The 16004-nt window shown below is 44.6% G+C and overlaps 1 protein-coding gene across 4 annotated transcripts; it reads left to right on the forward strand.

Moving 5' to 3' along the window:
- The first annotated feature begins 8969 nt into the window (after positions 1–8969).
- On the forward strand, positions 8970–15649 carry LOC120684496 (putative disease resistance protein RGA1). Of its 4 annotated transcripts, none has more exons than XM_039966345.1 (5): positions 8970–9654; positions 9734–9791; positions 9941–11014; positions 13035–15186; positions 15297–15649. In XM_039966345.1, exons 3-5 carry the CDS (start codon positions 9968–9970, stop codon positions 15491–15493), a joined length of 3396 nt encoding a protein of 1131 aa, XP_039822279.1. In that variant the 5' UTR covers positions 8970–9654; positions 9734–9791; positions 9941–9967; the 3' UTR covers positions 15494–15649. The 4 variants fall into 4 exon arrangements, with proteins under 4 accessions (XP_039822279.1, XP_039822280.1, XP_039822281.1 ...); XM_039966346.1 differs by lacking the exon at positions 9734–9791 and having other exon boundaries at positions 8970–9571; positions 9604–9654; XM_039966347.1 differs by lacking the exon at positions 9734–9791 and having other exon boundaries at positions 15297–15358; positions 15456–15569.
- The last annotated feature ends 355 nt before the right edge of the window (positions 15650–16004 follow it).

A 16004-nucleotide genomic window follows, 5' to 3' on the forward strand; every position in this document is an offset into this window, starting at 1 on the left:
TACGGGCTGGCATCCGGTTTTGCTAAACCGGTGAACAGGGCGGAGCGCAAGTAGCTTGCTTACATGACCACATGCACCATTGAAGACAAGGGGCCGGTAGGACGACGTGCATCTGGGGGCAAACGTGAGCCCCTCTGCCTCCGCTTCAGGTAAATTCGTTCACGTCTACCCTGAGTCCATTAATTTCAGTTGACTGCGTGCGCGGTTTTAAATGATTCCTATCATCCCGTGGATCAAATATTCACGCATGCCCCATCCTTGACACTCAATTATTTGTACAGTATTAACAGACAAACGTCTGCCCCTCTGCTTTCGGTTCAGGTAAATTTGCCTTTGCATGTCGTGATGTTCCATTAATCTAAGTAGTCTGCATGTGCCGTTGCAAGTGATTCCCGTGGACATTTAATTATTCGTACGTTTCAAGTAGCCTGCCATGCTATCTATCTATCTATTATCTTATTATTTGACCAACAAACGGAGCCTTCACGTTCGCTCTCAAGACCTAAAAATTCCCACGTTAATCAGAGAAAAATAGAAAAATAAAAATTACCCACCACTGCTATTATGATAAAATTAGCTCAAAATACCCCTGTGCCTAATTAAAAATCACCCACCAATGCCATTATGAAAAATTAAATATAAAATACCATTTAGCTAACAACAATTAATCAAAATAAAATGAAAATAAGAATAATTATATGTATAATATTATTAAAGCTCAACAAATCAAAATTGTTATTATAGGTAGATCATATTTGAATTGTTTTAACCAACAATAAGATATAATTTATGATAATGAACAGAGTGATGTATGGTAAAAAATAGTATAATCTTTAAGTAAGGATACAACGACATGCGAATTTTTGAATTTTTAATACTAGCTGCGCAAATGCGTAGACTATACGCCTATTTATCTTATTATTTGACCAACAAACGGAGCCTCAACGTTCGCTCTCAAGGTCTAGAAATTCCCACGTTAATCGAAGAAAAATAAAAAAATAAAAATTACCCACCACTGCTATTATGATAAAGATTAACCTTACCCAACACTGTCATTATGATAAAAATTAGCTTAAAATACCCGTGTGGCTAATTAAAAATCACCCACCAATACCATTATGAAAAATTAAATATAAAATATCATTTAACTATATATCAGTTACAAATATATACTATTAATAAAAACTAAAGCTAACAACAATCAATCAAAATAAAAAGAAAATAATAATAATAATAATAATAATATGTATAATATTATTAAAGCTAAACAAATCAAATTGTTATTATAGGTAGATTATATTTGAATTGTTTTAACCAACAATAAGACATAATTTATAATAATGAATAGGTTGATGCATGGTAACAAATAGTATAATCTTTACAAAATAGTAAGGATACAACGAAATGCAATTTTTTTTAATTTTCAATACTAGCCACGCAAATGCGCGGGCCATACGCCTAGTTTCATCTAATATACAACATATTTGGGAAATACGTGCAGGTGCAATGCCTATCGGCGTCTGGCTGTCTGGTTGCGTCAAGCGTGCCTGCACTGCAGTTCAAGCTGCTAATGGTTTGAGCTGAGTCTAGTTTTAATGGTTTGGTTTTGCTATATGGACCCGTTTGGTTCGGTGGCAAATGGGGTAAGATGCCTACCAGTCTGGTTTGGTCTGGTACAGCTCGGAGCCTCGGATATGGGCTGGGTTCGGTTCAGGTTTTGTCTGCCTACGAGCGTGAGCGAGCAGAGCCCTGAGCTCAGCAGCCTGTGACGGAGCCCGTCTCAACCATGGTGGTAAGCGCATGCAGTTTGGTCTTGGTTCCGTTTCTGAAGCAAGCAGGTTAGTGTGGTGCGGTTCGACCGATGAGCACACTAATAATTGGTTTGGTGCGGTTTTGGTTCGGGTCTTAAACCATTAGCAGCTTGAGACTCTGCAGTGAAGCGGTGTGCATCATCGCCACCTCGTCGGATCAATGGATCGAAGAAGCAGGGTACGCAGCACACACAGCGTACAAGACCAGATATGGGAGGCTGCAGGAACAAAAGGAAAGCTCAAGAGTGTGACGTGAAATTGTGAACATGCATGCCTCCATGTTTTCTGCATTTGCATTAGAAGTTGATGCATTTAGGCTGCTTGCAGCCCTGCATCGTCAGAGAACAGTGATAGTTCTACAAGTGGCGACAGACCCTTATGTCCGTTGACTGCACACTTTTAGCGATGATTCTATCATTCGTGACGGACCTATTGATCAACCCAATGTACGTACAAAATAAGGCTCTGCTATGTTTTCAGTTAATCTATGCTTTGTTTGCTTTCTTTTGTTTCTTCCGGTTGATCTAATCTGTCACTGCACAGAAGAGGTAAAAAGAATCCATTTCGTCTGTTTTCACCATAGTGTGGTTATCGGTATCATTTAGTTCATTCCCTAGTTTTTACAGTTGTGACCAATTGGTCCTTGATCAATAATGTTATGGCCAGCTCCCATCACCTGATCGCCATGGAGATTGTAATCTGCTGTTAATTTCTGCTATTGCCTACTTGAGCCACTAGGCGCTAGCTAGCACTCGGGCTGGGCAAATTTAACCGAGAACCGAGGACTGGACCGAAATAACTGAGAACCGAAACCGAGAAAATTTTGTTCTACATCGGTTCCATGTTATGAGGAACCGAACTTTCTCGGTTATTTCGGTTCTTGGGCTCGGTTACCTAAAGAACCGAGCTCTAGGCCCAACCCAACTGAATCGGCCCAATTGAAAGCAGTAACTCTAACCCCATTCCAATCAGTTCAGCCCCTCCCTCCCAGGCTCCCACCCGAGCCGCCCCCACCCCACCGCCCACTCACCTGAGCCGCACCCACCCCCATGCCCCCATTCGACGACTCGACGGCGGCACGGCGCCGATGCGACACGCGACCAGGCGAGGCCGCGAGGCGACCACGCCGGCACGTCGCGGCCCCAACTCCCATCCGGCGGCCCTCGTTGCGGCGCCGCGCTAGCTTCCGCCCCCGCCCGGCGTCCGGCTCCGACGCCCGTGTCCGGCACCCACCCCACCAGGTCGCCAACGCTCGGGCCCGCGAGTCCAGCAGTCCGCGATCGGATCCCACCCTGCTCGGCCGCCACTGCCGACCGCCCGGCTGCCGGACCCAGTCCCCGCCCCCGCCCGGCGTTCGGCATCCGCATCACGGCAGCACCAGCGACGGGCTCCTGCCACGTCAGGCCGCCACCAGCCACCGCCTGCAACTGGCTGCCCCTGCTCCGGCCCCGGCCAGCACCGGCAAGCCTCTTCCCTTCTCCTGTGGTCTTCCACAACAGCTACATCTATGTGTTGTTCTATAATGCTATTGTTGCATGTTTGAATTGATGCTAAAATTAGGAGAAATGCTATCAACATTTGCTATTGAATGGGCTATTTTTTTGCATTCCGAAAGAAAGTTTGGTTCCTTCGGTAGGAACCGAGGAACTTCGGTTCCTAATTCTAAAAAGAACCGATCGGTACTCATTTTTTAGGAACCGAATTTCTCTGATAACCGAAGAACCGAACCAATCGATTGGTTCGGTACTAACCGAATGCCCAGCCCGAACTAGCACATGTAGTAGGCACCCACCTCCATTGCTGAGTGGGAGCCACGGCGGTCGAGGTCTCCCTCTCCATGAGAGGCTGAGACCACTGTGCCATCCTCCCCTGCAGGTCCCGGGCATTCTTGGTCGGCTCGGCTCCATTATTGCCTTCTGCTGAGGCGCAAGGACGTGTTTGATGGCTTGGACAGCCAGCAACCAGCGGTGGTGGTCTCGGTGGCTGCAGCGGGTCGGACCAGGCATCACTTCAATGGTGGACAGTCCATGGTTGTTGGGGATCCAAACTAGGCGGCGCTGATGCTGAAGCCATTTGTTACTGCGCTTATTGGTGATAGCATCAGGAATATAATTCCGGATCAGATGAACAACGATGACACACTCTGTAATCAACCTAAGCTGGCCTTAGTACGAGACGATCAATTGCTCCGCGCTCGATCCGTGTGTGCGCCATCATCACCTCATTTAGCTTTGGCCGCCGCTGCGTCGTCTGCGCGTGGGTGGAGATGCATGGAAGTAGCGAGGAATTGAAATGAGGGACATAGACACGATGATCTCATGCATCTCTCGTCCACCGATTCTAGCTTCTTTCCTCAAGTCATCGTCAGAGTATCCACGATTTTGTGGAGCTACATGCAAATACTGTGTGTGTGGGTGAAAGTGATCGGGTGCTCTAGCCTAAGAGGGAAGGGGGTGAATTAGGCACTAATAAAAATTTAGACCTATGGCTCCAACTAGTTTGCACAAAACTTAAACTAAAACATGCTATCTAGATGTGCAACTAGGTTGTTCAAGTGTAAAACCCCTATCCCAAAAGAGTTTAGCAACATATAGCCTTTCCTATCAAGAAACTATTCTATGAATATAAAGGCACACAAATTGCTAGTATGAATTTGCGGAAGCTTAAAGAGCGGGATAGGAGATAGCAAACTCTTGACGCGGGTGTTTATCCCGTGGTTCGGTTAGCCACAAAGGCACACCTACATCCACATTGTTGTAGCACTCACTAAGAGTATTGCTACTCGGCCACCAAGTCTCTTCCGTGAACACAATCACGGTCACCTTGGCCCCGGGTTCCACTAAGGAGCTTCTCCACAAAGGATGGGGGTCTCCACGTCCCCCGCACAAAGATGTCGCCGCCGCTCCACACCAAGTCGGAGGGTCGATGACGTTGTCGGCGAGCTTCACGCTCCAAGGTGCCGGCGCACCAAGCTCTTGTTTTGGTTCGCTAAAGAACCACAGCACAAAGGCTTAAGGCCTTGCAATCTCACTCACTAAGAGCTAATCCTTTACACAACACTCTCAAAGTGTGCTAAGAGCTAAGAATATGATCTTGATGCTTTTGTATGGCTTGGAGATGTTCTTGGGTGTGTGTGGGATGTCCAGCAACTCCAGCAATCTTCAAATGGCCGGGGTGAGGCGTATATATAGGCCACCAAGTCTTGTAGCCGTTGCTCCAATGGTTAGCTGCAAATCTGCGTATCACCGGAAGAACCGATGCCTCTGGCAAGGGTAGCGTCGGTTCTTCCGGTCACTCTAAGACACGAAATAGCCGTTGAGCTTCTGACTGCTGACACAGTGACCACCGGTTGAACCAATGCTTTGTACCGATGCATCACCGGTTCATCCGGTGCTTAAGAATCTTCTCCTGGGCGCTGACGTCATTGCACCGACGCAAAACTCCGATGCACCGTCGGTTCAACCGGTGCTGAGGAAACTTCTCCTGGGCACTTGACATCGTCTCTGGAACATAGGACGCCCAATGCACCGATGCCTCCTTTTTGACCCGTCGGTTCAACCGGTGCCTATAGGCTGACTTGGCTTCGACTCCCTTCTGAACCAAAGTACCATGGCGTCGGTTCTTCCGACTACCATCGGATGCTCCGATGCCCTAGCGTCGGTTCTTCCGGTGCTACTGACCGAAGAGCTTTCAGAGCGCTGCCCTAAGACCCGCGAGGGGCGGCTCCCCCTCGACCCCCGTCCGCTAACCGGGTAGCGGAACCCCCGTAGGGGCGGTCCTTTGGGCCTTGCTACGCCTATTTTCTCTTTCTCTTTGTCATCACTTGAATCTAAAAGCCTAAGAATGGTCATCTTAACAATTATATTAGTTCAAATGTTGTGTTGTCATTCGATCACCCAAATCACTCGAAATGACATAAATGGTGCCATGTTCGTTACAGTGGGTGCATTAATCCCTTTGGCTCGGGGCCATGATCGAGCGAAGCTGTTGTTGTAAGGTGCTGTTTGTTTTCTCGGTTTTTTAGTCCCTATCACATTAAAATGAATCTTACTATTTAGGAGTATTAAATAAAATCTGTTTATAATTTTTTCGACAGATGGGTGCTAATTTGCAAGACGAATCTAATGAGTCTAATTAATCCATGATTCGCTACAGTAATGCTACATGAACTATTTGCTAATTATGGATTAATATATCTCAGTATATTTGTCTCGCAGTTTAGCCCCAGAGTTCTACAATTAGTTTTGTAATTAGATTTCATTTATACTTTTAAATGTTAAGATTTTTTTAATGTGTGATGGTCTAAAATTTAGTCCTTAAAATCAAACGACTGCAAAAATATAACAACGTCTAAAAAGAGGTAAAAGCCATGAGTAACAGCAGCAGTCAGGCAGAGCATCTCGATGCATGCATGCATGTACACGCTGAAGACCTCAAACTCAAAAGTCTTCTGATGCGGCCCCCAGCGGTACGGTTCTGCATCCAGCTAGCACTGGGTTGTCCGTGTCTTGACTAGAAGTAGATCACATGCCACTGCCGGCAATAATTCGCCTCACCGGCTGGTGGCTCAATGCGCGTGCACGTGCATCACGGGGCTTCCGTCTCTGGTCTTCCTTGGCTCTGTTCTGCTGGCAACTAGCAGCAGTGATTTTTTTTACACCAAATCAGCACTAGTTATTAGCTACCAACCAGTCAGCAATACTTTTTTTCACAGCAAATCAGCAGCAGCCACCAGGCACAGCCCACCGAACAGTGTTACAAACTAAATTACGAAATGAATCTAATGAGCATAATTAGATTATGATTAAATAATAAATTACTACAGTAAAACTTCAGTAAACATGTGCTAATGATGAATTTACTAGTTTTAATAAATTCGTCTCGTAGTTTGTAGAAGAGTTTTTTAATTAGTTTTGTGATTAGTCTATATTTAATATTTCAAAAGTAACTTTCAAAATTTTTACACGAAGCAACAAAATAAAGCCTTACACATTTATAATTAATTTTTTATTTCGTTTAGATTTAATACTCTATGCATGTGCTGCACACATTTGATGTGATAGTTTTGGAATGCCTCCGGTAACATGCCATTGGATTCCCTTGCTCTGTCCGCTATTTACTCTGGCCACCTCCTCCCATTGTTTCCATTCCAGCCCACCCAGTCGCCATCTTCTTCCTTTCGTTCCTCAACTCAAGCAGCGGAGTGACCATTGCAGCCACCCGATTCATGGCCAGCTACGGCGGCTCTCCCCACTGACCACCTACGGTTGGAACTAAAACTACCCCGATGCTCCTCCCTTCTTCAGTTACCGACGACACCGGTGTAACGAACATGGCACCATTTATGCTATTTCGAGTGATTTTGGTGATCGAATGACAACGCAATTAATGGAACTAATGGTTTTGTTAAGTGAACATTTCTAGATCCCAGAGATGAACTAAAAAGATCATACAAACAAATAAACGAAGAAAGAACTCAAAGAAACGCTGAATTGGACGAGTTCTACTGCACCAGTAGCACCGGAAGAACTGATGCCTGTAGCATCGGTGCATCCGATGGTTGTCGGAAGATTCGACGGCCTGGCTTTGGTGCAGGACTGAGCGTCTCTGGAGATCAAGTGAAGAAAGAAGTGAAGCACCGGTTGAACCGACGGCTTCAACATAGACATCGGTGCATTCAACATAGCATGTTTCCAGAGACGATATCAAGCGAGCAGGAACTAAGCCTTCGGCACCGGATGAACCGATGCCCCATCGGAGCAAGCGTCGGTGTAATGACGTCAGCAAGGAGCAACGGCTATCTGCGGATCAAGTGTCACCGGAAGAACCGACGCCTAAGCATCGGTTCAACCGATGGTCCCTGAAGGTGCTGCGGCCGTGTCAGAGAAGATAACGGCTAGTTCAGTGCGCAGAGTGACCGGAAGTTCGGACGCCTCGTCACCGGAAGTTCCGATGGCTACGCAGAATTCTGCCAACGGCTACAAACGGCTAGTTCGACGTGGAGGCCTATATATGTGTGCTCCCCCGGCCATTTGAAGATTGCTGGAGTCCCAAGACATCTCATACACATTCAAGAACACCTCCAAGCCATACAAGTGCTCATTGATCATATCCTTAGGCTTTAGCACTAGATTTGTAAAGTGTGAGTGCTAGATTAGCTCTTAGTGAGTGAGATTGCAAGGCCTTGAGCCTTTGTGTTGTGGTTCTATAGTAAACCAAAAGAAGAGCTTAGTGCGCCGGCCTCTTGGAGCTGTGAAGCTCACCGGCAACGTCATCGACCCTTCGATTTTGTGTGGAGACCCCATCCTTTGTAGAGAAGCTTCTTAGTGGAACCCGGGGCCAAGGTGACCGTGATTGTGTTCACAGAAGAGATTTGGTGGCCGAGTAGCAATACTCTTAGTGAGTGCTACAACAACGTGGATGTAGGTGTGCCTTTGTGGCTAACCGAACCACGGGATAAACACCCGCGTCGAGAGTTTGCTTTCTCCTATCCCGCTCATTAAGTTTCCGCATTTTTTACTAGCAATTTGTGTGCCTTTACTTTCATATAGTAGTTCGCTCAGCTTGTTAATTCTATTTGCTGGCTGATGGTGCCTAAATATTTAATTTTCACATCGGCCATTGGTCATTGGTTCTGCGTACTTCAATTCTATCATCTAGTCCATATACTTTTATGTCTTATTTATCCAAGTGTCGTATTGGCTCAGCACTGTGATTCTATTAACTAGCCGATTTATCCTAGTGTCGCATTGCCTCAGCACCGTGATTCTATTAACTAGCCGACACGATAGTTACATACCATGTAATGGTCAAACTGACTGGCACACTTCGAATCTCAAAAACCTAAGGACCTACACTAGAGCAAAACAAATCTTCTAGGCAGTGTGTTGCACGCGAGGAATCGTCTAATCGATTTTCTGGTGGCAACAATATGATTGAGATATAAAGTGAAAATAGTGCTCGAAAAGACATTAAAAACCCACTTTCCACAATGGACATTTCTACCAGAATCTTTAAAAGCGATGATGCGCTGATGGGGCAATGATTCTGGGTAAGTGCGGAATTAGGTTCTTGTCGGCCAGTCTAAATCCGCTGGTTGCTTCTCAAAGACGGAATGTGTGCCTGGGCGTGAAGAAGGTAGTTCATTTACGTAGTGTAATGACGAAGGCTCCGGACTGGCTCACTGCGCGGGCACGCACATCACGCGGCTTCATTCCGTCTCTAGTCTTCTTTTTCATGCATGCCTACAAAGCAGGTTTTACTTTTTTTTTTGTCAGGTCGATAGTGCTTGCTTAGCGTCTCTCAAAATCTTACATATCCAAGATCCAAGGCTCTCGCTCGCTTGATTGTTATCGTTTTTTCTTCCTACACTTGCCCCCTTCTCGCTCGCTCCTCCACCATTGCGCATAGCCCTCCTGCTTTCAGACTAGTATGCATAGAGTGAGGATTGTCTCTGGAAACTTGCCATTAGATTCGATCCCTTGCTATTGCTAGGCAGTCAATCACCATCTTCCTCCCTGAATCACCCTGCGTTCCTCAACTCAAGGCAGCCACCAGATTCATGGCCAACTACGGCGGCTCTCCCCCCCTGATCACCTAAGGTTGGAATTAGAACTCTCCAGGTGCTCTTCCCTTCTACAGTTGCCGACGACACAGGCCAACCATAATCCTCGCCATCGGCCTTCAAGCTACCACCTCTTCTTGGCCTTGGTGCTTGCGTCCGTAGAGCAGTCGCCGAGTCAGGTACCGACGACGACCGCGTCGCGCCCGGGTCGGTCCACCATCAGATCCGGTTCCACACGAACAGCGCCAGTCCGGCCGTCGCCCAACTCGCCAGCCTCAGGTCTGTTTCCAAGACCGTTATTTGAGAAATTTTTCATGCATAGGCTCTGCCTCTTCACCACCGATTTATTTCAATCTAGTTATTTAAAGTACCAAACTGCAAGTTGCGTCGTGCGTTCATGCAGGATCTCAGCATCGGTATGACAAGCAGAGGACCAACTTTTTAGCATCTACTTTTGTACAATATAAGAATGTAGAAGCAGAAAACATTTTTCTGCAAGAACTGTAGATATTCTATTTTACGGCCTAACCGTGCTGATATTTAATTTGTTCTAATTTTGTTACAGTTAAAAAAAACTTGCTAGCTGACATTCATGGCGGGGGTCTTGGATTCTTTGGCATCCTACGTCCAGAACATGCTTACGGAGATGGCAAGGGATGAGGTGCATATGCTGCTTGGGGTCTCGGGAGAGATTGAAAAAATGGACATCAAGCTCAAGGACCTCAAGAACTTCCTCATGGATGCTGACAGGAGGAGCATCACCGACCAGAGTGTGCAGGCATGGGTTCTCGAGCTTAGAGGGGCCATGTATGATGCCACCAACATCCTTGACATATGTCAGCTCAAGGCCATGGAGCGGGGTCTAAGCCATGATGCAGGATGCTTCAACCCGCTGTTGTTCTGCATGCGGAATCCCATACACGCCCACAAGATTGGCAGCCGAATCAAGAACCTTAACCAGAGGTTAGAAGATATCAAGAAACGTAGCTTGGAGTTCAACTTCATCAACCTCAATTCATATGAGGACCATAGCAGGAGGGTGGCATCCTCCCGTCCTGGTAGCCGTGAGACATCTAGTGAGTTTGATGAGTCAAGTTTGGTCGGTGAGAATATTGAGGAGGACACAAAAAATTTGGTGGAGATTCTAACAACGGCAGAGCTATCAAAATGCGAGAACAACAACATTTTGGTTTTTGCTATTGTGGGAGTTGGCGGTATTGGTAAAACCACCTTGGCCAAAAAGATATTCAATCATGACATTGTCCGACAAGAATTTACAAAGAAAATATGGTTGAGTGTGAACCGGGATTTCAGTGAGACTGAGCTGCTGAGAAGGGCTATCGTTGAAGCTGGGGGTGACCACCAATCTGCTGGAAATACGAGAGGCGCTCTTGAGCGAGCTCTTAAGGAAGCCTTGAATGGGCAAAAGATTTTATTGGTGATGGATGATGTTTGGGAGCATCAAGCATGGGAGGATGTGCTCCAAATTCCCTTGGTCAGTGCTGCACTAGCTCATGGCAGCCGTGTCCTCATCACCACAAGACATGACATGGTCGCAAGAGGGATGCTGGCAACAAAGCCCTACCACTATGTCAATAAACTTAATCCTGAAGATGCATGGTTGTTGCTCAAGAAGAAGGTTCGTAACTCATAAATGAAAAAAAATCATTATCTTTTAGTTCACTCATCATACAGCAGCATCACACTAATGTACGATGATTCTTAGCTGCACTGATATTAACAGCAGGATCTAGATCCCTTGTGACCGCATTACTTTTTGTCTGTTGCACATATCGATTTCTACATCAGTAATGTCAAAGATTTAGGTGGTTATCATAGATTAATTTCGTAATGACAAAGGTGGATAATTATTTTTTTTAGTGTTATATCCTAGGGTGAAGTTATATCTGATTTACTTTTAGGGAATTAAAACATAGACTAATATTTTTCTCCACAGCATCCATCTCCACCATAACAACAATATCTTGTTCCTTATCTCTATCTATTCTGCTGTACAAATTAATTAGGGGATTACTTCAGGCTGATAAAGATATGTTATGATGCTATTGTTAATGATGATTAGATCCTGCCGAATGAATGTATGGATGAATATTTATTTTTAGAATGGTTGGGAGTTACTTATGAGGGTTCACTTGAAGCATCTATCAGGCTCCTTTGAAACCTCTATGTGAAGCCACCTAGGATTCTAGGTGAACACTTTGAAAAATAAGGAAATTTTAGAAATCTCACAAAAATCAGAAACATCCGGCCATCAATCAGACAACTCTAATTATAATGGTGATGGGATCTGTGATCTTTTCTAATAAATTACGCACCTCTACCATTACAAAAATTGACTAAAGTAACCCCCTAATCTTCATGTAAATTAACTACCTATGCCATTATAAAATAATGCAAATAACCCCCTAAATTTGCATATAAATTTTCCAACTATGTCATTATTAAGAGTTAAAGTAACCTTAAATCTGAATCTAAATTGTATAATTATAACAAAGTATTAAAGTGCACCAATAGAAAATTCTAAAATACTGTTTCTATTATTATTATAATAATTTTTATGTAATTATGTGTCAGTATGTATTCATGTATCAACTAAAAAAATGGTTAAATTAAATATATATCTATATATATATATATATCAAATACATATAGAGGTGTAATGCAAAATGAAATATATTCCAACTAGATAATGATAAATATTTTTTTACGATATGTGTTAGAATATTTAATAGACGAAAGAGGGTGTGGAAATATATAATTATAATTATTAGCTATAAATTTTATTTTTATATAAATTCTAATTAGCCCGTGTAGGAGAAGAGGTTGATATATATGCTAGTTTAGAACAAATCAGTGCTACTTGCTACTCTATGAAAAGAAGTGCTTGGGCTTATGTCTCTTAATCACCTGGTCTACAAAAGTACTATTAAGTATTTTAAAATAGGGGTAGTACCCATCAGTCACGTCTTAGCTAATTTGAGACTTCCTCCGCCGCTAAAATATGATGTTTAGGTCAAATAAATTAGTTTTATTTTTAGATAATTAGTTTGTCCGAAATACATTTAAGGATGGAGGTATTATATTATTGTTCACTAATCTTGTAATTATACTTCAATTCGATTGATGCTAGTCAATAATAGTTCTACTTTTGAACTCATATATTATATTTTCATCAAAGACTTGATATACTGGGAATCATGAGTGACGATACAGTTTTGTGGATAGGCTTTTTCGTAATAGCGAAATATAGTTTGCAAACATATAGCAATATACCAAACACTGGCGGACAGTGACATGGATGTAATTTTTAGTAATACGTTTCCCAGCCCGTAGTAATAGCTATGTGGTGCGATAGTCGTGAGCTGGTAGTTTAGAATGTAGTGCGACTAAGTTATTCTACCATGTTAAATATGTACTTTTGACATAATTATCTGATTTCTATAAGTGTATGGTAAAAACTATGTTATTTTTCTCTTGGAATGATTGTCCTTACCAATTTTTGCTTGTTAACATCTATCTATACACACGGCCGTAAACTCAGGCTCCATTTGTATTTATTTTGTGATGAAGGAAAATATCATTACGCTCTAGCATAAGTGATACTTTACAAACTACTAATTGGCCTGGCTACTGTGCAGGTAGTTGGAAACGGAAATGATGAAGACCAGATTGAACTGCTCAAGGATATTGGAATGGAAATTATAACAAAATGTGATTATTTACCACTTGCTGTGAAAGTAATGGGAGGTCTCTTACGTCAAAAAACAGCGAGGAGACGGGAGTGGGAAAATGTCCTAAATGACTCGATATGGTCAGTATCCCAAATGCCTGAGGAGCTGAACTATGCAATATATCTTAGCTATGAAGATTTAAGTTCTAGTTTGAAGCCTTGCTTTCTTCACTACTCACTCCTTCCCAAGAGCAGAGTGTTCTTAGCTTGTGAGATCATTGGCATGTGGATTAGCGAAGGATTTGTTCATGGAACCTCACGTGACTTGGAGGAAATAGGAAAAGAGTACTACGATGAGTTGATACAGAGGAACGTTATTGAGCCTGATATAAGGTATGCTGAAAAAGTAGTTTGCAATATGCATGATGTTGTCCGCTCATTTGCTCAATACATGGCTAGAAATGAAGCACTAGTAGCACAGAACAACAAAGCTGATATTGCTGACAAAATCAATTCACAAAAGTTTCTTCGCTTATCGCTGGAAACAAGAGGATCAGAATCAGATGAGTTAGAGTGGTATTCATTACAAGGACAGACATCACTAAGAACACTATTATCAGTTGGGCCTATAAAAATCAAGCCTGGTGATTCATTCCTTGTTTTTTCGAATTTACGGACATTATATGTAGAAGATGCAAATTTTGATGCATTAGTTGAATATTTGAATCAACTCAAACACTTGAGGTATTTATCCATAAAAGGAACCAATACATCTAGGCTACCAGCAAGCATTGGTAAGATGAAATTCCTGCAGTATATTAGCCTTGTTGGTTGTAAGAGTTTGGTGAATCTTCCTAGTTCCATTGTAAAGTTGCAACACCTGAGGTTTCTTAGCCTTCGTGACACAGGAATAAGCAGCATACCAAAGGATTTTCATGGTCTAACAAATCTAAGGATTTTAAATGGGTTTCCAGCGCACATGGATGGTGATTGGTGTAGCATTGAAGAACTGGGACCTCTCTGCCAGCTAACTAATCTTACTATAAGTGGCCTAGAGAACGTGTCATCATCCTCATTTGCAAAAAAGGCCAGGATTGGTGACAAGGTGCGGTTGAGCCGTCTGTTCTTAGAATGCACAAGTAGAATTGAACATGATGGCCAATTGGTAAAAGATGAAGAAGGCATTCCTGAGGAGCAGCAGCAACAAATTGAGGAGGTATTTAATGAGCTCCAACCTCCGTCTGGCTTAGAAACCCTCGATATCAGCGGGTACTTTGGTCAGCGGCTCCCAAGGTGGATGATGTCGACAGCACTTGTGCCCCTTGGGAGCTTGAGGATTCTTACAATGGATAACCTAGCCTGCTGCACAGAACTTCCTAATTGCTTATGTCAGCTCCCCTGCTTGGAATTCCTACTGATTGTGCATGCTCCAGCGATCAAGCGTGTTGGGCCTGAATTCCTACAACCAAACCATCACTGCCACAACCATTCGCAGGTAGGGGTTTCATTTCCCAGATTGAGTAGGCTGATTTTTGAAGGACTGGTCGAGTGGGTGGAATGGGAGTGGGAGCTGCAAGTGAAAGCCATGCCCATCTTGGAGGTGCTTAAACTCGGGAAGTGCAAGTTGAGGTGCATGCCTGCTGGCCTTGCCTTCCACGCAAGAGCTTTGAAGAAACTATACATATATGATGTGAAGCATCTAAGTTCTTTAGAGAACTTTACTTCGGTTGTTCACCTCGACGTGTTTAGAAACGCTGACCTGGAGAGGATTAGTAATCTACCAAAACTGCAGAAGCTCGTCATCGATATGTGCCCAAAGATGAAGGTATTGGAAGGCGTGCCTGCACTACAAAAACTCAGTCTGGAGGATTATGACATGGAAACAGTCCCAAGATACCTGCAAGATGTAATGCCAAGGCAATTGCTGCTATACTGCAGCTTACCTCTACTTACGTCCATAGCTGCAGGGAAAACTAGCTGTGACTGGGACAAGTTCAAACATATCCAGCAAGTCAAGGCACATGCAGGCGATGAAGGTGTTGAGAGAAAACGGTACGTGATGTACACAAGGGATTCTTTCCACTTGGAGACAAATATCAGCCGCTCTGCTATTGCCAAAGGTAAATTAACACTGCTGCTGCTTCATCTAATATATTTTATTTGCAGATACTCTATTTTGATTGGTTTGTTTTGTTAATTTCCTCTTGCCAACTCAATTAATCAACCACAGGCTGGATGGCACGCGCGTGGTTTCCTTACAGGACCACATGCACTATTGAAGACGAGTGTCTGGTACGACGACTGAGGAATGTTGAGTACTCTATCCTGCTTGTGATGAGTGAATTGTCAACCGTGCGGTGTAATCGTGCACTTGGTCTTTGGATTGCAGGTACACGAGCGTCGAGTGTCGACGGGGAGCTGCCGTGAAGGTGCTGTGGCCGATGGACCGTGCGGTGGACGTCGGTGAAGGGCAGCCGGGACCGGAGCTCGGACCGGGCGGCAGCTGTGGCGTCCACTCCTGGATCGAGGGCGCAAGCGGCGACGGAAGGCGGGTTTCTTGGTTTGCGCCACAAAACCAAGGAGGCGGACGGCGGTTGAAGACGCCAAGTCGTGGAGGCACGGGCGTCGGTCTCGGGACTGACGGAGGCGACGGGCGTCGACGGCGTCTAGGGCCTCGCTGCGGGCGAGGAGGTGACGGGCGTCGGGCGGCGTCTAGTGCCGTCAGGAGGCCGAGGCGGGAACGGCGTCTAGGGCCACGGCGTGGAGGCGGGAATCTTCCCGCGCGTGAGGTTTTGGCGGTTTTCTCAAAACCGGCCACCTACCCGGGTTTCGCGGACCCTCCAAAACCGCGGACCGGATCTTCGTCGACGTGGCGGCATCGCAGCAAAGACTTCGAGTCGAAGTAAGAAGCTCCGCCGTCGATCGAGGCTGTACAGCG

The sequence above is a fragment of the Panicum virgatum genome, chromosome 8N (assembly GCF_016808335.1).
Source record: "Panicum virgatum strain AP13 chromosome 8N, P.virgatum_v5, whole genome shotgun sequence".
NCBI classification, from domain to species: Eukaryota; Viridiplantae; Streptophyta; class Magnoliopsida; order Poales; family Poaceae; genus Panicum; species Panicum virgatum.